This window comes from Zootoca vivipara, chromosome 7 (assembly GCF_965207765.1).
Source record: "Zootoca vivipara chromosome 7, rZooViv2.hap1.1, whole genome shotgun sequence".
In the NCBI taxonomy this organism is placed as follows: Eukaryota; Metazoa; Chordata; class Lepidosauria; order Squamata; family Lacertidae; genus Zootoca; species Zootoca vivipara.
The window spans coordinates 22,134,487-22,155,963 of record NC_142590.1 but is presented as its reverse complement, the minus strand read 5'-3'; the positions used below and the strand labels follow the sequence as shown (position 1 = coordinate 22,155,963).

At 43.6% G+C, this 21,477-nt stretch overlaps 1 protein-coding gene across 4 annotated transcripts in view; it reads left to right on the top strand.

Annotated features, from left to right (window-relative positions):
* Positions 1-21,477, top strand: part of DPYD (dihydropyrimidine dehydrogenase) — a 520,906-nt gene that overhangs the window by 63,704 nt on the left and 435,725 nt on the right. The window contains exon 3 of one of the 4 annotated variants that reach the window (XM_035123774.3): positions 4,174-4,256. The exons of the other annotated variants lie outside the window; for them this stretch is intronic. Within the exon in view, the coding sequence (XP_034979665.2) occupies positions 4,174-4,256 (83 nt within the window). The remainder of the gene's footprint in view (positions 1-4,173; positions 4,257-21,477) is intronic. 4 annotated transcript variants of the gene reach the window in all.

The following is a 21,477-nucleotide window of genomic DNA, read 5'->3' as shown; positions in this document are numbered from 1 at the left end:
TGGCTCCCTCGGCCAATAATGCAAGATGAGCGCCGCAACCTCAGAGTCAGTCACGACTGGACCTAATGGTCAGGGGTCCCTTTACCTTTATAAAGAACACTAAATATTGTCAAATGGAACCAAATCTATCTTCTGGTTGCAAGCAGTAAAGGCAGATGGGTAGTCTCTCTGCAGCCTTACAATGGTGAATAATATATTGCTGATGAGGAACAGAAAACATATGAGACTAAACAGAGGACAAAACTAATGTGTGATTTATTTTTTTTAAAAATGGCCTTGCAGATTCCTTGAAAAAGAGATGAAAGAAAAGAACTCCTAACACAGCCTTGCTTCAAATATCCTTTGCTGATTTGGTAATTATGTCTTAGCAGTGTCAGTAGAGTAGCATGGTGTTTAATAGTGTATATTAAAATGTCTGTAGCATTATCTCAAAAGTTATAACAAGCTAATTTTGACGTTAGCTGGGCAAGTTGATAAGGCCTTTTTAATAAAGTGATATAAAGGAGCTTGGGTAATTATTTTTCATTCATGTTTGTCTTTTAAAGAACCAAGCTATCTGTCATAATTTCACAATAGCCAAAGACAGGACATCATTAGGAAATGGCTGCAGGATGGGCAGAGTGGGCGACATTCTGTAAATATGTGTGTACCATCCTCTTCTAGGCAGAACACATTTAGCACACAGATGCATCTAGATATTATAAAGAATCATAAAGCACAAGTAAAGGAATAGAAATGGGAAGAAGCCTTATGGATGTTTTTGGGTTGCTATACTAACATTTGTGGAGAAATGTTTCAGAACTATCAACCAATTTCAGATCTTTTGTTGTTGTCAAATTCTGTTGTTGTTGTTGTTTTAATCAATAAGTTTAAATAAACTTGTGTATTTCCAAAATGTAAATAGCAGCACCTTTTTTTCAGACAGGATATTTTCAGGGGCAGCATGGAGGCTGTGGAACTCATTGACAGTTGAAATCTGCCACCTCCCTCCTGTGTTGGTTGGTTGTAGGTGGTGACTGAAGATGAGGGCTCGCCTGAGAAATTTTGCTGCCTGCGATACAGGAATAAATGGCACCCTTTTCCCTGCTGAAGTGAAGATGTATAGTGCCAACAGCTGGCTGAACTATTTTTTGCAAAAAAAAATGGGACACAATATCATGTGTCTCTCTCTGCCTTCTTGGCAGTAAGAATGCAAAGATAATAAATCATGGAGCAATTTTCTGCCCTTCCGTGATACCCCAAATTTACTAAATGGTAGGGCCAGGCTTGCAAAGACCCTTTTGTTTTAATTTGCTTTGAAAATATAATTGTGGCTCCTAGCTTTGACTGCTTTAACAAGCTGCAATGGTTTTTTGTTTTGTTTTGTTTTCTGTTTTAACAATCTGGGCTGTTTCAATGCTTGATTTTCTAGCTCATATTATTATTGATGTGCTTCCGCGTAGATGTTCTTCATTTTGTAAGGTGACCTCATTGCCTTCCATTCGAAAAAGAACAGGATAGGAATAAGGTTGCTGGACTTCAGGTGCCACCCCTTCTTCAAGGATTTTGCTATTTTGCAGCATAAAACCTCAACTCATTAAGCTGGTGAGGAGCTGACAGGCTTGGCCTGTTCATTTTCACTGCCTGAAAAAACCACGTAGACTGTCCCGATTCCATAGGGGTAAATGTTTCTCACGCACTGAATCCGCTGAGTGCAATCAGGCTCCTAAGTTTGATGGGGGTCATGAATAGTGGGCACAGGAAGGATTTCCAAGCACCTTAGAACTGTGACTTGTCCAAGTCCGAACCTTCCAAATGATTTTCCTCTGCATGTTGCTGCCATCCGAAGAAGCCGCCTCAAGAATGAGGCATTGTTGAAACTTGCAATCCATGCAGTAATTTGCGTTTCCTTTACATGTCTAGGATGTCACCTATTTATTTCAAGAATCATTTTACATAGCTGCCAAGTTCCAGCCTGAGAAATAAGGGACTGGACCAGAAGTAGCAGACCGGAAGTAGCGCTGCCGCCATTTTGGAACTGGGTGGAGCATGCTCAGAAGCTACTTCAAGAATCATTTTACATAGCTGCCAAGTTCCGGCCTGAGAAATAAGGGACTGGACCGGAAGTAGCAGACCAGAAGTCGCGCTGCAGCCATTTTGGAACTGGGCAAAGCAGCATCAAAAGTCGCTTCTGAGCATGCTCCGCCCAGTTCCAAAATGGCCAGAATAAAGCGGGAAAAACAAAAAAAGCCTGTTTTTTCCGGCTGGGAACAGCTGGAAAAACGGGGGTTTCCCGGGGAATACGGGAGACTTGGCAGCTATGATTTTAGATGTCACTCATAGTTTACACTTGCGTGTGGAGACCTTTTAACCACCCCCCGAAATAAATTCAGACAGGACTCAACTTTTAGGTTTGGTTTTTGGCATAATTTAGGCCACAACTTTATTGATTACAATCAAGTGAGTGGTTGCATATAGGCTCTGCACCCTTGCAGGCAGCGCTGACCCTGGGCTCCAACCATAGGTCAGCCTTGGGTGAACACCTGGGACAGTGGCATGCAGGAGCCCTGCTAGTCCTCCACCCAGATGTCCCCTGGACTCAGGCTCAGATGTCCCCTGGACTCAGTGGGGAAAATTCCTGCCGTGCCCCTGTCCCAATGACAGGCGACACACGACGGCATAGCAAGGTCAAGCGCAAGCCCTAAATATAGGTAGAGGTGGGCAGGTGTTCCGATGCACTGAGCCCCAAAGAGGAAGTGCATGGGCTTAAATAGAGGTCCCTCGATCTCTTTAGCTGGCATCCCTTTGGCCTGATTGCACCCAGGATCGAGGGACCTCCAATAGGGTATTGTGGCTATCCAAACGTTCCCACCCACAACACAGGGTCTGGTTGCCAGGTCCCACCACAACACGTGCCCTCTTGACCCGATTTATGGAAACTTTATAGGGGTGCAAAGCATACAAATTTATCATATATGTATGTGTGTGTGTGTGTGTGTGTGTGTGTGATGATATGATATGATATAAAATGCCACAGTTTTAATACTGAAGGGAGGAGATTGGAAATTTTCTGGGGGTTATTATGAAGATCCACACTGCAAATATACCATACAAACATTTCCTGATTAGGGGAGATCATGTTAGCTTGTTTATGCAGGGGTTATAGCCATTCTCTGTTTCTGCAATAATTCTACAATGTACCTGAAATCGTTAAACATTGATTTTCTGCTCGTATCTGAGGGTCTGATTATGTTTTGGGACGGGGAGCAGTGTTGCTCTGTAATGTCAAACTCTAGGATCTCATCGCAAAAGGAGACCCTTATTCCTCTCACAGTTCCAGTATCAAAGTGGTTTAATAATCAATTCCTTTTTCCAGGGAACTCTGGGAATTGTAGCTCTGTGAGGGAAATGGGTGTCTCCTAACATGTCTCAGCACCCTTGACAAACCACAACTCCTGGGATTCTTGGGGGTGGAGCCTCGTCTAAAGTGTTTAAACTGGTATGATACTGCTTTAGAGGTAGCCTACTGTGCAGACGGCCTTACAGAGCTTTCTCTTCCCTCATCAGATAATGAATTTATTGCATCTTGCTTTCAAGTGTGCGTGTGTATGTTTAAATGAAATAAACTTAGTTGGCGGCAGTTTCAACAAATCAGCTGCTCTGTAAGAACTTTTGGAATTTAGAGTTTCGGTCTTCCTGGACACTTGCTCCCGCTGAATCAGTACAAGACATGATTCATTATCTTTATATTCAAGGCATTTCCTTTCTATGCAATAAATATATGCAACTTTATTGGGTCTATCTGATGGCACCTCTTCCATCGGAAAAAGACACACACACACAAAAGATAATACACATTTGTTCTTCTTGCTTGGGTTGCGGGAACAAAACTGATAGGAGGAAATTTTATCTCTCACATTATGGAATGTTGATAAGAGAATTGCCATGGCAACCATATCATAAGCTTCATGCGTACTTTGTTGCTGAGTTCACGGTGTCATTTTTAATTACTCCTATGCAATTAAAAGCAAAAATGAGTAATTTGTGTGAATATGTAATCAATATAATCAGCTATGTTTGCACTGAGAGTGAATGTGGGCAATTTATCTAACTAGAATGAGGGCTTCACCCAACTTGGAAATTCCGCTTTTATAATGTGGATTCTCCTGTTTTATTTTATTATTGTTGTTGCAGAACTGTGAGAAGCTGGAAAATAATTTTGATGACATCAAGCACACGACTCTTGGTGAGCGAGGAGCACTTCGAGAAGCAATGAGGTAAGTCTGGGTCACCATAGCAACAGTCACAGATGTGGTAAAGAAAGAGTCATTCTTCATTATTGGGGGAACAAATGAGTTCATTGCCACCATTCAGCTCTATTCTCTAAGGTATTAATTTGTCAGCGGAGAGGCTTCCCTTGAGGCTGTACTTTGGTTTTGAAGCTGCGCGAATGCTAAGCCTCTCTGCACACTAAAAAACGCAAATGTTTAATTTGTTACTAAAAATGCTTAAGGGGGTGCCTTGTTTTATATTTATACTAAACTGTGTGAATGAATGAAGATTGTTCATCCAAATTGTGCAAGTATTAAGGAAATTGTACAGCGATTTCTTTCTTTCTGCTTTTTTTTTGCTGCTCCTAATTTGTATTTAATTTTCAGGATATAGCAGCCCATGTAATTTCTTTTCTATTAGACTTTAATGGGATTATACTACTGTATGTTAAAATGAATGGCCTCCTCCATTCAAAGAGAGAAAGTGCTTTTCTTGCTTTTCCACTTTTATGATCGCAGGAGTTCGTACAGCTCTCCTTATTCACTCAGGTCCCAGGACATGGGATGGAACATATTAAAGGTGATGGGAATCTTAAGCCAGCATTGCAAGGATGTCTGCCAAATACACCAGTACAAATACTAGGGCCACTGAAACTATTTTGTGAATGAAAAGCTGATACACACATCCAATATCTTTTCCCATTTTGTGTGCTCTGATGGTTTCCACTCACATGGAGAGTGCAACACATTTATTTAGCTCCTTAGTCCATTTCTATGGGACTGCCTAGGGCTTGCCGATCGGAAGGTCGGTGGTTCGAATCCCCGCGACGGGGTGAGCTCCCATTCTTCATTCCTCGCTCTTGCCCACCTTGTTGTTGTTTAGTCGTTTAGTCGTGTCCGACTCTTCGTGACCCCATGGACCATAGCACGCCAGGCACTCCTGTCTTGCACTGCCTCCCGCAATTTGGTCAAACTCATGTTCGTAGCTTCGAGAACACTGTCCAACCATCTTGTCCTCTGTCATCCCCTTCTCCTAGTGCCCTCAATCTTTCCCAACATCAGGGTCTTTTCCAAGGATTCTTCTCTTCTCATGAGGTGGCCAAAGTATTGGAGCCTCAGCTTCACGATCTGTCCTTCCAGGGAGCACTCAGGGCTGATTTCCTTAAGAATGGATAGGTTTGATCTTCTTGCAGTCCATGGGACTCTCAAGAGTCTCCTCCAGCACCATAATTCAAAAGCATCAATTCTTCGGCGATCAGCCTTATTTATGGTCCAGCTCTCACTTCCATACATCACTACTGGGAAAACCATAGCTTTAACTATACGGACCTTTGTCGGCAAGGTGATGTCTCTGCTTTTTAAGATGCTGTCTAGGTTTGTCATTGCTTTTCTCCCAAGAAGCAGGCGTCTTTTAATTTCGTGACTGCTGTCACCATCTGCAGTGATCAAGGAGCCCAAGAAAGTAAAATCTCTCACTGCCTCCATTTCTTCCCCTTCTATTTGCCAGGAGGTGATGGGACCAGTGGCCATGATCTTGGTTTTTTTGATGTTGAGCTTCAGACCATATTTTGCGCTCTCCTCTTTCACCCTCATTAAAAGGTTCTTTAATTCCTCCTCGCTTTCTGCCATCAAGGTTGTGTCATCTGCATATCTGAGGTTGTTGATATTTCTTCCGGCAATCTTAATTCCGGCTTGGGATTCATCTAGTCCAGCCTTTCGCATGATGAATTCTGCATATAAGTTAAATAAGCAGGGAGACAATATACAACCTTGTCGTACTCCTTTCCCAATTTTGAACCACTCAGTTGTTCCATATCCAGTTCTAACTGTAGCTTCTTGTCCCACATAGAGATTTCTCAGGAGACAGATGAGGTGATCAGGCACTCCCATTTCTTTAAGAACTTGCCATAGTTTGCTGTGGTCGACACAGTCAAAGGCTTTTGCATAGTCAATGAAGCAGAAGTAGACGTTTTTCTGGAACTCTCTAGCTTTCTCCATAATCCAGCGCATGTTTGCTATTTGGTCTCTGGTTCCTCTGCCCCTTCGAAATCCAGCTTGCACTTCTGGGAGTTCTCGGTCCACATACTGCCTAAGCCTGCCTTGTAGAATTTTAAGCATAACCTTGCTAGCGTGTGAAATGAGCGCAATTGTGCGGTAGTTGGAGCATTCTTTGACACTGCCCTTCTTTGGAATTGGGATGTAGACTGATCTTCTCCAATCCTCTGGCCATTGCTGAGTTTTCCAAACTTGCTGGCATATTGGGTGTAGCACCTTAACAGCATCGTCTTTTAAAATTTTAAATAGTTCAGCTGGAATATCATCACTTCCACTGGCCTTGTTATTAGCAGTGCTTTCTAAGGCCCATTTGACTTCACTCTCCAAGATGGCTGGCTCAAGGTCAGCAACCACACTACCTGGGGTGTACGAGACCTCCATATCTTTCTGGTATAATTCCTCTGTGTATTCTTGCCACCTCTTCTTGATGTCTTCTGCTTCTGTTAGGTCCATTCCACTTTTGTCCTTGATTATGGTAATCTTTGTACGAAATGTTCCTTTCATATCTCCAATTTTCTTGAACAGATCTCTGGTTTTCCCCATTCTATTGTTTTCCTCTATTTCTTTGCATTGCTCATTTAAGAAGACCCTCTTGTCTCTCCTTGCTGTTTTTTGGAAATCTGCATTCAGTTTCCTGTATCTTTCCCTATCTCCCTTGCATTTTGCTTGCCTCCTCTCCTCCGCTATTTGTAAGGCCTCGTTGGACAGCCATTTTGCTTTCTTGCATTTCCTTTTCCTTGGGATGGTTTTCGTTGCTGCCTCCTGTATAATGTTACGAGCCTCCATCCATAGTTCTTCAGGCACTCTGTCCACCAAATCTAAATCCTTAAACCTGTTCCTCACTTCCACTGTGTATTCATAAGGGATTTGATTCAGATTGTATCTTACTGGCCAAGTGGTTTTTCCTACTTTCTTCAGTTTAAGCTGGAATTTTGCTATAAGAAGCTGATGATCTGAGTTACAGTCAGCTCCAGGTCTTGTTTTTGCTGACTGTATAGAGCTTCTCCATCTTTGGCTGCAGAGAATATAATCAATCTGATTTCGATGCTGCCCATTTCAATGCCTTGTCGTGGCGAAGGGGCTTGAATAACTCAGAGAAGCTATGAACTTGCCCACCTAGCAGTTCGAAAGCACGTCAAAGTGCAAGTAGATAAATAGGTACCGCTCCGGTGGAAAGGTAAACGGCATTTCCATGCGCTGCTCTGGTTCGCTAGAAGTGGCTTAGTCATGCTGGCCACATGCCCCGGAAGCTGTCTGCGGACAAACACTGGCTCCCTCGGCCTATAGAGTGAGATGGTCATCGCGTAACCCCAGAGTTGTCCGCAACTGGACCTAACAGTCAGGGGTACCTTTACCTTTACCTTTACCATTTCTGTATAGCTTAATATGTAGGAAATGTCTCTAGGCATTGGAGAGAAAGCTCAAACAGCAGCAGCAACTAATATTACAAAATACATAAAATGATTAGTAGTTATTTTAGTAGTTATCCAGTCGGACACGACTGGACTTGATGGTCAGGGGCCCCTTTACCTTTACCTTTACACATCTTAGCCTCCTGGCTCTCATGCAGGACTCCACAACCAGTATTCTGGTTCTCACCTGGGGACCAGATAAACTCATAGATCAGCTCCAGAATCTCACAATGAAGAAGAGAGTTCCTGGAACCCTCTTGGCATCTCCCAGGTCTCTCACCATAGACTTGCTTTTGGTTGATGGAGTTTCCTCAGGCTGCTCACGGTTGTGCGCTATTCAGCACTCAATTTGCTTCATTGCACAGATTCCAGGTTACCGCAGGTTTGGTCTGGTGAATTTTCCAGGGTATCCAAAGGATGGCAGAATTATGACACTCCTCCACTCATAATTCTTTCTCTGCCTCTGCACACCTATCCTTTTCCCCAAAAAACATGGGTCAAACCATGGCTATATATTGGTGTGTGAGCACGTGGGTATTCATAGCAGAAGCCTCATCCACTTTCTTCCTCTCCCAGTGGTCCTGCTACCATGCTACCTGAAGCTAAGCCACAATCGACTTAAAGGTACATCTGAAATTGGGCTTGTGGTTTGTCTCATTCCAGACAAACCACAAGTTGTAGTCAAGGTTTGTTTTTGTCTTAACACTCCCAGTTTGTCAGGGGAGACAAACCTTGTGCTTGGTTTTGAATGTACCACTAAGCCAAACTTAGCCCAGCAGCAGGAGAATTTGGAAAGATGCCATATTTAAATGCATTAAAGCTAGGGCATTATTTAGCTTAGCATTGCTTGCGAACTGGGCTGTGACCACCATCTCTGTGTTTTTCAGCTGTCATGGTCACTGAAGTTGCTTCTAGTAGCTGTATCTCCAGATTACTTAAATCAGTGTTTCTCAACCTTTTTTGGGCCAAGGCACACTTGTTCCATGAAAAAAAAATCTCGAGGCACACCACCATTAAAAAAGTTAAAAAAATTAACTCTGTGCCGCCCTATATTGACTATATAATTATGACTGTAAGAAACACTTGCCAAAAAGATAGTAATTTGTGTCTCACTTAAGATTGTATTTTTAAAGTTTGGTTGTTAATTTAAAAGAAATAGTGAAGCTTTTGTTTCATTAGTTTGATGAATAAAAATGATGTCCTTTTATGATTATGTACTCAATAAATGGGGGTTTTTTTCGGGGGGGGGGGGATTCCCTGGATGCACACTTTAATGAAATGTGTGGCGTACACCTATGCAAAATTGTTTTGCTGGGATTCTCGACAGGAAGTGCTGTGTCATTAATCGAAATGATTTAGCCTGCCTAAAATGAAAATACGTGTTAATATCATGACAGACTTATGCTGAAGAGTTTACTTTTCATCAATAAAAGTTTAAACACACCTACATGGAGTTCAGAGCCCTGCCAAGGGAGGAGGAGGAGGAGTGGACCCAGCGACACACCCGCCCCGCGGCCGCCTGCTTGGAGCCCAGCCGGGTGCGCGGCGGCAGCCATGGCGGGAGAAGGGCCGCCGGCGGGAGCCGAGCACCTGCCTTGACGGCCCCTGGGCGACCCGTGAGCAGCGCCGGGCTGCCAACGTCGGGAGAAGGAGACCTGGCTGGCAGAGTCGGGAGACCATGAGAGCGTCAGCCCTGCCCCCTCCCACACAGCGCGGACTCCGGCGGGCGCCGGACAACTCCCAACGTTCGGGAGAAACCGCCGGAGTCCACAGCTGCGCTTTGCGCATGCGCAAAGGACTCCCGAACGTCGGGAGCGTCAGCGTCAGCCCCTGCCCCCTCCCACACAGCGCGGCTGTGATGACGGGCGCCTCAGGCGCCGCACAGCTCGGGAGTCGGGCGCAACTGCTGCGGGCGCCGGACGACTGCCGCGGGCGCAGCGGCTCGGCGCCCCTGGCAGCCCGGCACCCTGGTGCATTGCGGGCGACAATCGCCCTTCTCGTCACCGCACGTCGCGGCACACCAGCCAGCGTCTCGTGGCACACTAGTGTGCCGCGGAACAGCAGTTGAGAAACGCTGACTTAAATTGCTTGTTACATTTTGAAGTGTGAAGTGGAACCCAGTGTTCCCCGCTATTCCAGCTTCAAAGTACCACTTTGCCATTCAGATATCAGTTCCTACTTTCATCTTATCACTCCCTCATGGTGCAGTTTTCTTCACCCTGGAATAAACTATTACAGAAGCTAAGCAGTAAGGGTAGTGGTGGGGGGATAGAGGCCAATGAATGTATATTGTAATGAAAATGTCCGGTAGTACTGCATTGGTTACTTGCAGTAAAACGAGGGTTATGGATTACCATATCTAGTCAACGTGCATGTGATGAGCCTAATGTTAAAAGACATAAGTTTGTGCAACTGCTTTTTAATGAGGAGAAGGGGGAAAAAATGAGAAGTGCCAAAATTCTGGTATGCACAGAATTTCTTTTCTTAAACCAGAGTTGCTCTGTGGGCTGGAGGTGGATATCCAGCAATATCACAGGTTCTGTATAGGTGGGAAAGTAGAGAGGGTACCATAGAGACAGCTGTAGTCTTGAAGTGTTAAAATGTTTACTTTGATTACTAATATAGCTGCAATAGAATTTAGATCTGGTTTTATCTGATGTTTTAGTTGCTAGTTATAGCGCACACATGCTAGAGCAATGTTCTCCAGCCTAATTTCCCCAGGTGGCGTTGGACTACTAATCCCACCCGCATAGTTTAGTCTATGGCCCGGTATGCTCAGAGTTGTAGTCCAATAACATATTGCTTCAGTGTGCTCATGTGTTTTGTTTATTTGATCTGATTTTGCAAACACTCCCCCAAACGATCAGTGTAGCTATGAAATAGAGAGCCATATGGTTTCTAGTTGCAGAATAACTCAAAGGGAATATCTTGTCACAGTATTCCACAATGGCGGTTATCTCCAGGGCTTTAGAAAAAGTGATTGCACTGCCTTAAATATATTTAAAGTATAAATCAGGAAGCCCATAAAAGTCTTGTTTTGAGCTTGATTGCAAGATTGATATTTGATGAAGTAGCCTCCTTTATGCCACCATTGACACAGAATGTTTATGTTGAGTTGTTTTCTCAACTTCATACGGGCTTATAAGATTGTATAGGCTTAGGTGGTTCTGTACTTTAGATTCTCCAAGATTTCATCTGTAATTTCTCGTGGTTTTTTCCAGTTGGGAATTTTAATTTACTCTGTGAGCTGCAGAGATAAATCGGAGAGCAAGCCTTCCTCCTTAGAGAATACTGTAGTGAAGGGGGAATATGGGAGTGTGGAGAGATTGTGATTTCCCTTGAACATTCCTTCAATCACCTGTCTCAAATAAACCAAAATTCTTTAATTTTAACTGACCTAAGGTTACATATTATACATGGTCAGAACTGGCAGTTATAAACTTCTATTGAATTCTGTGGAAATGCCCCTTGAAAAGTGTCTCAACTTGCAGACATTTCTTTTAACTGACTTGTTTTGTTCCAAACAAACAAACACACCTCAGCTGCTATATTGTACTGGACTCTGCAAAACAAAACACAGGGGGAGGTAAATCTCTGTTATATTAAGAAATATATTTATAACACTCAGGCTTTTTTATGTGTGTGTGAGCCCGTAAAGTTTAATTGCACATTACACCTGCTAATCATGTTGCTTTATATAGTGCAGCAATACATTATGTCACTCGCAGGGCTGCTATTTTGTGCTGCAAGCAAAAGCAGCCTGCTTGTTGTCCAATGATAGTATTATAATTGCCACCATTGATATTGTTGTAATTAGTAATGAAATTCAAGGCTTAGTTTGAGGTGGATGAAATGCCAAATTTTGGGAAACCTGTAAAAAAATCTTACTTTGTTGCTTACAAATCCTTAGCATGCTGAATGGATTTTTCATAAAATATGGATGGAATGTCAGATCACCAGTTGTGTGTTTTTCCACTTTAATTTTTCTATTTAGGGAAAAAAATATCTTTGTATATTAGAACTGATTGACAACCGTTTTCTTAGGGGCTCAAGTCCACTCGCAATGACTTTTTAACCACATCAGAGGTTGCTTCCACATTAGGAACCTTTATTGCTGCAATGCCATTTTCTTTCCATTATCAGTTGAAAGTGGGAATTTAAAATGGTAGTTTCAGATGCTACAGTGCTGCATCATCAAATGCTAACTTTTTCCCTTGGCCAAATTCCTTCTGTAATGTTCACTCATAAGTTAGTCCTATTCAATCAATGTCCCCAGCAATATAAATTAGTAAGATTCCTACATCCAGGTTCTGTGCTTTATTGAAGTTCGGAATAGTTGAGAGCATTAGTGATGAACTGCCTTGAATTAGCCATCTCCCCCCCCCCCCGGTGCAAATGAGTTGGGGTTGTGAAGGGATCTAGTAGATTCTTTTGTTTCTGTTAATGAATGACTTCTTCATTAACCCCTCCCCTTCATTAACCCCTCTTCATTAACCCCCCCTTCCCCACTGCATGGAATAGAAGATGGTTAGCTATGAGGCAATCACCACTAAACCCCCCAGTTCTGATGAAGAAGAAGCAATAAAAAGGGGAGAATCCGCAGGGAGGAAGCTTTTAATTAAAGGAACAATAACCCGTAAAGCAGGAATGGGGAAGCTATGACCTTCCAGTTGTTACTGGGCTCCATCTCCCATCAGCTCTGGAAACATGGCCAATGATTAAGGATGGTAGCAGTTGTAGTCCAACAACATCTGTCGGGCTACAGCATCTCCATCCTTGCCCTAAAGCTTCAACTTTGCCAGTGCGCAGTAGAGTGACTGGGACTGCAGTTACGTTTTATTGCCCGCTCCCCCATTGCTAGAAATCAGTTACGAAAAAGCACATCTTTTGTGTGAAGTGGCCCAGGCCAGGGATGGCTTGTTGAGTTGTTCATCGTGTACAATAGCCCTCAGTTGTGTTCCTATGTTGTTGTTGTTTAGTCGTTTAGTCGTGTCCGACTCTTCGTGACCCCATGGACCATAGCACGCCAGGCACTCCTGTCTTGCACTGCCTCCCGCAGTTTGGTCAAACTCATGTTCGTAGCTTCGAGAACACTGTCCAACCATCTTGTCCTCTGTCGTCCCCTTCTCCTAGTGCCCTCAATCTTTCCCAACATCAGGGTCTTTTCCAAGGATTCTTCTCTTCTCATGAGGTGGCCAAAGTATTGGAGCCTCAGCTTCACGATCTGTCCTTCCAGGGAGCACTCAGGGCTGATTTCATTAAGAATGGATAGGTTTGATCTTCTAGCAGTCCATGGGACTCTCAAGAGTCTCCTCCAGCACCATAATTCAAATTAATCCACAAAGTATTAATCCACAAAATACATTAATGATTCCCCACCACCTCCGATGGCGTATAGGGAATTTTGCCTTTTCATTTCTCTTCCAAACCAAGAGCGTGAGAGATTAGATGGCAGGGAAGCCAGTGCAGTGGGAACACAGCAGTGGGAACGTCAGATTGGCCCCACCACTGCATCTCTATTGCACATACCTCCCTGGTGCCTCATCCCTCTCCCTCTTGGTTACTGGAAGTGACTTCTGCGTTAGGGAGCCAGGTAACCAGTGCTGTCCCACACTGCTCCACTCTTTCAGCCACTACTGATTACATCACCCCTCTCCTGAGTGTCTTATGACTTTGTGTAGCCCCCTTGCACCTGGGCACTGGCGCTTGGCTCCACAACAATGCCTACGTAAATTCTCTAGCACGGATGGAGCACGTACTGCTACTAGTCCTAATGTTACTTACTTTATTTTATTTAAGAATGTTTTTGCTCGCAGGTTGTTGAAAGCTCTTCGCTATATTTATTCAATCTTAGGCATGTAACTTCATAGTAATTTTTCTGTGATTTAAGAACTTAAACTATGTTTCCTATTGTGTTCTAAAATACGTGAAGTAGTTCACTCTTTGTCAACACCATGCCATTAAAAATTCTGTTTCCTTGACTTTTGGCTACTTGAGAAAATCTAAAGCAGATTGTTTATAAGAAGCGTTCTGTGCTAAAGAAACCTTTATTGAAATCAACGTTTTAATTTTGCTAGGATTAGCAACGAGCAATTTTGTTAAAGTCAGGTATTGAAAATTAATCTCTTAATTCCACATTTTAGCCCCTTGTTGAAAGTAGATTTCTTTCCTCACTCCCAGAAAACAACTTATCCTGTACAGATTCTCCTTAGCAAGACTGACAAGAAGTGCCAAGTTATGTGGAAAAATGCAAGCACTGCTGTATATTGACAAATAGAGGATTTTTTTAAAAAATAATTAGTTCTTTTAAAAGGTTTAGTGTGTGTGTTTAGGTACATTGCTTTTATACAAAAATGATTTCTTTTTCAAGAGCTCAGGTTCCATACTAGCAATGACATTTAAGATAAAAGTATTTATTCAAATAACCTAAGAATTGTTATGGGCATACCTGCCCAGTCTCCCGCTGGAAAATGTGGGATCAGCGGAGGCGCGGCACCGGAAGTTGCGTAGAAGCAACTTCCGGGGCCGCTCTGACCATGTGTGGGCACCGGAAATAGGGCAGAGTGGCACCGGAAGTCACTTCTACACATGCCCGGTGGCCATCTTGGTGGTGACCGCATGGCGGTGGCCATCTTGGAACTGGGTGCTACTCCAAGATGGGTGCTACAAGACGGGCGCCGCCATGCGGCCACCACCAAGATGGCTGCCGGGCATGCGTAGAAGTGACTTCTGGTGCCGCACTGCCCACACATGGGCAAATCAGCACCCAAAATGGAGGGTCCCTGGCAGGTAGGAAATCCAGGGGATTTCCGGGATTTTTCTCCATTCAGGAGAACAGCGGGAAACGGATTAAAATCTGGGGGTTTCCCGCAAAAAACGGGGTACTTGGCAGCTAAGGTTATGGGTGTGTATTAGATTTGGGATGGGGAATTTGTGGCTCTCTAGATGCTGTTGGACTCCAGGTCCCATCCACCCTAGCCAAATTACCATTAGTCAAGGATGATGGGAACTACCCAAATGTAAATAACATCTGTGTTGTGTTATACTAGGAGTAGTCAGCATGGCTACTTTGCACCCTCAAGACAAATTAAGTGGGCAGAAAACCAATTCCCAAGAAAATTGGTTAGTATCGTGGCCAGGTCTAGTAAGCTTCAGATGACCTGAGCACTTCCTCTTACGGTACTATGTGCAACAAAACTGTCTGTAATATGGCTTTTGCTTCCTTATCAGATGCAAGGAACGTTGAACAGTGTTCAAACAAATATAGGTCATATCTACATTATGTTAAAAATTGTTGTGTTTATGCAATTTCAGTCATGCTTCTCCTCTTGAACAATCACAGTGCCCATTAATTACCCATTGATCCTTTCTTGGAAAATACAGAAGTGTCCATGGTGATCGACCCTTGATTATATCATGTCTGGACTACTGCCATGTTCTCTGTGTGGGGCTGCCTGTGTTGAGTGTCCAGGAACTGCAACTGGTCCAGAATATGCTAGCTGTGACTTCGTTGTTGAAACAGCTGGAGTAGCACCCAGTTCAAAGTGCTGGTTATAGTCTGGCTCCGAACTATTTAGGGTTTCAAAGCTCATCTGATGGACTGCTTTCTTTCAAATGAGCCTTCCCATTGATTAAATGGTGTTTGTTAATGAATTGCCACCTGCTCTTTTTATTATTTTAACTATTAGCTGCTGTAAGGGTGACTCCCTACAGGGAGCCAGCCCCCATCATCCTGACGTCCACCTTGTCAAGTACAGAGAGCACCAGTGGTTCTGAAGCAGCCAGAGGGAGAGGGAGAGACTCGGAGGAGGAGAGAAATCAGAGGGAGGGACAATGAGAAAGCTCGGGGGGGGGCAGAGGGATGCAGGCAGATGCTCAGGGATGTTGCAGAGCCAGGGCACTGACCACTCAGGGAGGAAACTGAAAGGGCATCACTCCTTCCGACACAAGAAGTAAGGAGAGTGCCGCAACGCAGGTCAAGGGCGGCATTTTGGGGTGCCCCGACTACTTTGCTGGCGTAGGAACAGACGTACGCCATTGCCGGATTCTGATTCGGGATGAGAGGTCATGTTTTAAGCTGTCTCTACACTGTAAATAAATAGCACAATAAACGTCTTTGAAGACAAACTGGACTCAGGCGGAGTTACTCTAGAGTAGCCACGACGACCCTCTGACAGCTGCCTTGACCTTTTTTCCTTTTTTTGTAGCTGAGAGGTAGGATGTAATGCTTGCCATTTAATGAAAAAAATCTGAGATTGATTGGAGGATAAAGTTATGCAAATAGGACAGCATTATGCAAAATTTCAGTAATTTATTTTGAATATGTAATGTGAGCATTCTTGGCATGATATTTGGATGGAGTTTGTTCCTTTTGGTGCAATCTGATTGCACATGGCCTCCCTGGGCACAGATAGACCATTAATGTCTTCCATGGTTAACTTTGTAGTAGCGTTTCTAAATATTGACAGCAAATGCTGTCAAGCTGATGGATTTTCAGCACCTACCCATTCAATCATTTGAGTCAAAGTTGAAGTCTGTTTTCACTAAAATATCTTGAAGGTGCTGGGGGGAATGGTTCCAGAATTTTGAAGCTATATAAAATAATAATTCTGAGCACATACTGGCATGTTAGTGTTACAGGGCCTTCGCATCAAAGGCCTATTTGCACTCCCCCACCCCACCCCCCCAAGAGCATATTATTATTTTATTAAAATGAAGATACCAAATCCTTGAAGTAAAATGTATTATGTAAGGTATAATTATCTCATTTAAGCAACCGGGGTTATTAGCCTACATATGAAGCCTTTAAGATAACTTCCATTTGCACTTAAATTCTAACTGCAGTTTTGACACATTATCCAGGGAGAATGCCACATTTCCTGCTGTGCTAAACTTACCGAAACAAATAGAAAAAAACATCATTGCTGCGCACTATCCCTGCTTTACTATTTTGTAATTGGACAGCACAACAGGAATGGCACTTCTTTGTAACACTGAGTTACTGCGATGATCTTGCGATTTCATGCTCTTAGCATAAGGCTGGCTGGAATTGTCTTATATCAAGGATAAAAGGAGTATGACGGGGATGGAAAGGAAAAGAGTCAATTAGAAAAAAAGAAGAATTCATGGCAGTAAAATATAAAGATAGTTGATAAGCAAATAGAAGTTCCCACTCTTAATGTTTGGGTTTTGACCTCCTAATGTGCTCCTTACAGGTACAGAACATGTTGGAGTGGCCATTGAGATGGACATTCCATCTGTGACCTCAAGGTTGCAATGACAAGGACACTTTTAGTCCGAAGCGGCAATTCTGCTCAGAGTTAGGTGTCCTTGAGCATCTTGAGATCAGCCACCTTTGCTGGATAACAGCTTAGGTAAGGGGCAGGAATTCAATTTGTGTAGCTTGCATTTTAGTGCGAACCCGGTTAATTTGCAATTCCCAAAACAATGTGTGAACCACGATGCAGCTGCTCTTCAAAACTTGTTGTTTAGTTTTTTAGTCGTGTCCGACTCTTCGTGACCCCATGGACCAGAGCACACCAGGCACTCCTGTCTTCCACTGCCTCCCGCAGTTTGGTCAGCCTCATGTTGGTAGCTTCAAAACTTGCACTTCTTCAAATTTTGCAATGCAATTATTCAAGCCAAAAATGTGTGCAAAATTTCATCTATTAGGGGAAACTGCACAAAAAAATCTACATACTAATGAAAATGACACAAAAATGAATTACATTGGGGGAAATTGCTTGCAAAAAAATGTCTGCATAATTGTATCCTGACATTTGAAGAAATGTACACTAAAATGTGAGGGCTTTTTAAAAAATGAAAGTGCAAAGTGATACAGAAATGTGATCAACTAAGCTTATGATTTGGAAAATGAGAAGCTGAAGGATTCACCCATCCCTAATTAACAACTCAGGAACCTTAGTAGGCAAAGTGGTAGCAGTAGTTTGATGGTATCATTTGTAGCTCTCCAAAATGGAGTTACCAAGCTGGTTAGGCTTCTAATGGAGAATTGGAAACTTCCTCCTTTAAATATATGAACTTCCATTTCAAAACATTCCTAAACTTCCCCAGAATCTGGCTAAGCTGGTTTGGGCACCGAGCAACAAGTGGGGCTGGAACAACTGACAAGATATGGCCTGAGAGACATAGCTAAGGGAGCTGATGCAAAGCTAGCTAACACTGGCAGGGCTCAGGCCAGAGAGAAAATATGGCATTGTGCCTGTTGAATAGGTTCTGCAAAAGAATCGGGTAGAGTTCAGTTATTTGTGTGGCTTTCTGTAGACTGACAGAGTGAGAAGTAAATTGCTCCATCTCTATTTAGCTCCTCAAATTCTATGCGTTCTAGAAATCTCATAGGTGCTGAAATGTCACATAACTCTTAGCAGTGGATGACAATGTTTACTTTCCTTTCCATTGATTTGAAGAACACTTCACATTTGTTTCATTGTCTGGAAATAAAAGTTCATCTAAGATGTCTCCAGCAGCTTTGGCTTGACACCAAGGAGGTTACTTGTCACTCACTGGCAATGCTGGTGTTTCTGAGAAGCAAGTTCTGAAAAGCAAGTTGGCTTTTGAATAGTTACTCGAAGAAAGTATTACTGAAGGAATCCAAGTTTGGAGGGGGGATTACTGTGGTACTGAAACATGTCCCGATTTTTGAAAAGGTTTCCTCCATCATGGAAAATGCTTCCATTTTTCTGCCTTCTTCGCAGAAAGCATTAGGATGTCTTTATAATTCTGGTAGGTGTGGGGCTGACCCTGTATTGTATGCGTAATCAACTAAATATATGGTATGCGGCCCCTTTACGAGAAACGGTTATGACTCAAGAGACCATATCCTGGAGAGGTGAATGAGAGGCACAACCTGGCTATCTTATTAAAGATAGAATTATCAAACATAGAATTCCAAACAAGACCAAGCGGCAAGGCTTCTATACTGATGTCCTCCTGTCTAATTGATTTTTTTTAAGCATGTAAACAAGCATATGGATAGGGGTGATTCAGTAGACAGTGCTTAGATTTTCCAAAACTGTCAATAAAGCTCATCACCAAAGACCACTGGCTAGTCATGGGATCAGGGGTGAAGTCCACATATGAATTGATAGTTGGTTAAAGAACAGAAAGAAGAGAGTAGGAATTAATGGAAAGTTTTCAGAATGGAAAGATGTGAGAAGAGGGGGTCCTCTAAGGTTCGGTGTTGGGACTTGTGATTTTTAACTTCTTCAAAAATGCCTTGGAATTAGGGATGATCTCCTAGTTTGTTGATGACACCAAATTGCAGGCAAGAGACCTTGGAGTCATGCGGCTGACCCCAGTGTGCAGCCGCTTCAAAAAGGGTGAACTACATGCTAGGGATCATTAGGAAATAAAGCTGGCGAAATCCTACCACCATTATACAAATCTTTGGTGGAATTGCACCCGGAGCGCTATGTACAGTTTTTGTTGCTGCACTTCAGAAAGAGTATTGTAAAGGTGGAAAGGTCGTGCTAAGGACTTGGTGATATCCAGTGTCAGGAAGCCGATAAGGAGAACAGGTCATTCGCAGATCAGAGAAAGAAAGTGAACCACTGGCTAACTTAGAGTTAATTTCTTTACTAAGGAAGCAGAAAGAGAACACACGGATACTTTTAAGGGTTGCTCCTGTCTAGATGAAGCAGTTTCCCAGACTAGCTTGGAACATCCCCTCTGCTCCCTATTCCTCCGTGTTAGAACCCTCCCTCTATCTATCCAAGGGATCCTCTCTGGCTCTCTGCTCAGAAACATGCAATAAATATGCCTTGTTCTAAGAGGGGGGGGGGAGCCACCTGATCAAGAGCCCCCCAGGGAAAGCACAAAGGGAGAGGACTTGGATCCTGGCTCCTGGTGGTGGGAAACCAGCCACACCTCCATCTTAGATGGAGCTGCCAAGTCAGATTCCTGCCTCTTCCCTGTTCTAGGGCTCCTTCCTGTTTCTTTCTCTTCATCCTCCTCCAAGCTCCCAGTCTCCAGCACTTCTCAGCACTTCTCCTCCTCTGGGGTGTGGCTGGTTTCCCACCACCAGGAGCCAGGAGCCAAGTCCTCTCCCTTTGTGCTTTCCCTGGGGGGGGGGGGCTCTTGATCAGGTGGCTTCCACCCCTCTTCCTCATCCAGCCAGTCCCTGACAAATCCTGTGAAGCTGAATATTAGAAGGTTCAGGACAGGCAAAAGCAGGTAGTTCACATGGTGTGAAGTTCAAACTATGGAATTTGCTCTCACTGGGAGCAGCAACAACTTTGATGATTTTAATAGGGGTTTAGACAAATTAATGGAGAATATATTGTGATGACCGGGCATGGCCAAACGTGGCCCTCCAGGTGTTTTGGAACTACAACTCCCATCATCGCTAGCTAAAAGGAGCAGTGGTCAGGGATGATGGGAATTGTAGTCCCAAAACATCTGGAGGGCCAAGTTTGGCCATGCCTTGGGAAGACTATGTCCTGTATTGGGAGCACTTTGTATCTGAACGCTAGTTTCTGGATAGGACAAGAGTGATGTTGTGCTTCTTTTACTTGCTAGCTTTGCATAGGCATGATCCAGCAGGGTGATTCTTTTACAATCTACCAATATCTGGAGGGCTACAGGTTCGGCATCAAACCTAGACAGCATCTTAAAAAGCAGAGACATCACCTTGCCGACAAAGGTCTGTATAGTTCAAGCTATGGTTTTCCCAGTAGTGATGTATGGAAGTGAGAGCTGGACCATAAAGAAGGCTGATCGCTGACGAATTGATGCTTTTGAATTATGGTGCTGGAGGAGACCCTTGAGAGTCCCATGGACTGCAAGAAGATCAAACCTATCCATTCTTAAGGAAATCAGCCCTGAGTGCTCCCTGGAAGGACAGATCGTGAAGCTGAGGCTCCAATACTTTGGCCACCTCATGAGAAGAGAAGAATCCTTGGAAAAGACCCTGATGTTGGGAAAGATTGAGGGCACTAGGAGAAGGGGACGACAGAGGACAAGATGGTTGGACAGTGTTCTCGAAGCTACGAACATGAGTTTGACCAAACTACGGGAGGCAGTGCAAGACAGGAGTGCCTGGCGTGCTATGGTCCATGGGGTCACGAAGAGTCGGACACGACTAAACGACTAAACAACAACAACAATATCTGGAGGGCTACAGGTTCGGCATCCCTAAATTAAAAACAACAACAACACTAAATCATAACTGGAAGTGGGTGCTTGAGAAAATCTTTAGAAGTCCTCACAGGTGTCATAATAAAATTAAAGGCACAAATACAGGATGGGTGACACCTGGCTTGAGAGCAGTACATGTGAAAAGGATCTAGGAGTCTTGGTAGACCACAAACTTGACATGAGTCAACAGTGTGATGCAGCAGCTAAAAAAGCCAATGCAATTCTGGGCTGCATCAATAGGAGTATAGCGTCTAGATCAAGGGAAGTAGTAGTACCACTGTACTTCACTCTGGTTAGACCTCACCTGGAGTACTGTGTCCAGTTCTGGGCACCGCAGTTCAGGAAGGATACTGACAAGCTGGAACGTGTCCAGAGGAGGGCAACCAAAATGGTCAAAGGCCTGGAAACGATGCCTTATGAGGAACGGCTTAGGGAGATGGGTATCTTTAGCCTGGAGAAGAGAAGGTTAAGGGGTGATATGATAGCCATGTTCAAATATATAAAAGGATGTCATATGGAAGAGGGTGAAGAAAGGTTGTTTTCTGCTGCTCCAGAGAAGCGGACACGGAGCAATGGATTCAAACTACAAGAAAGAAGATTCCACC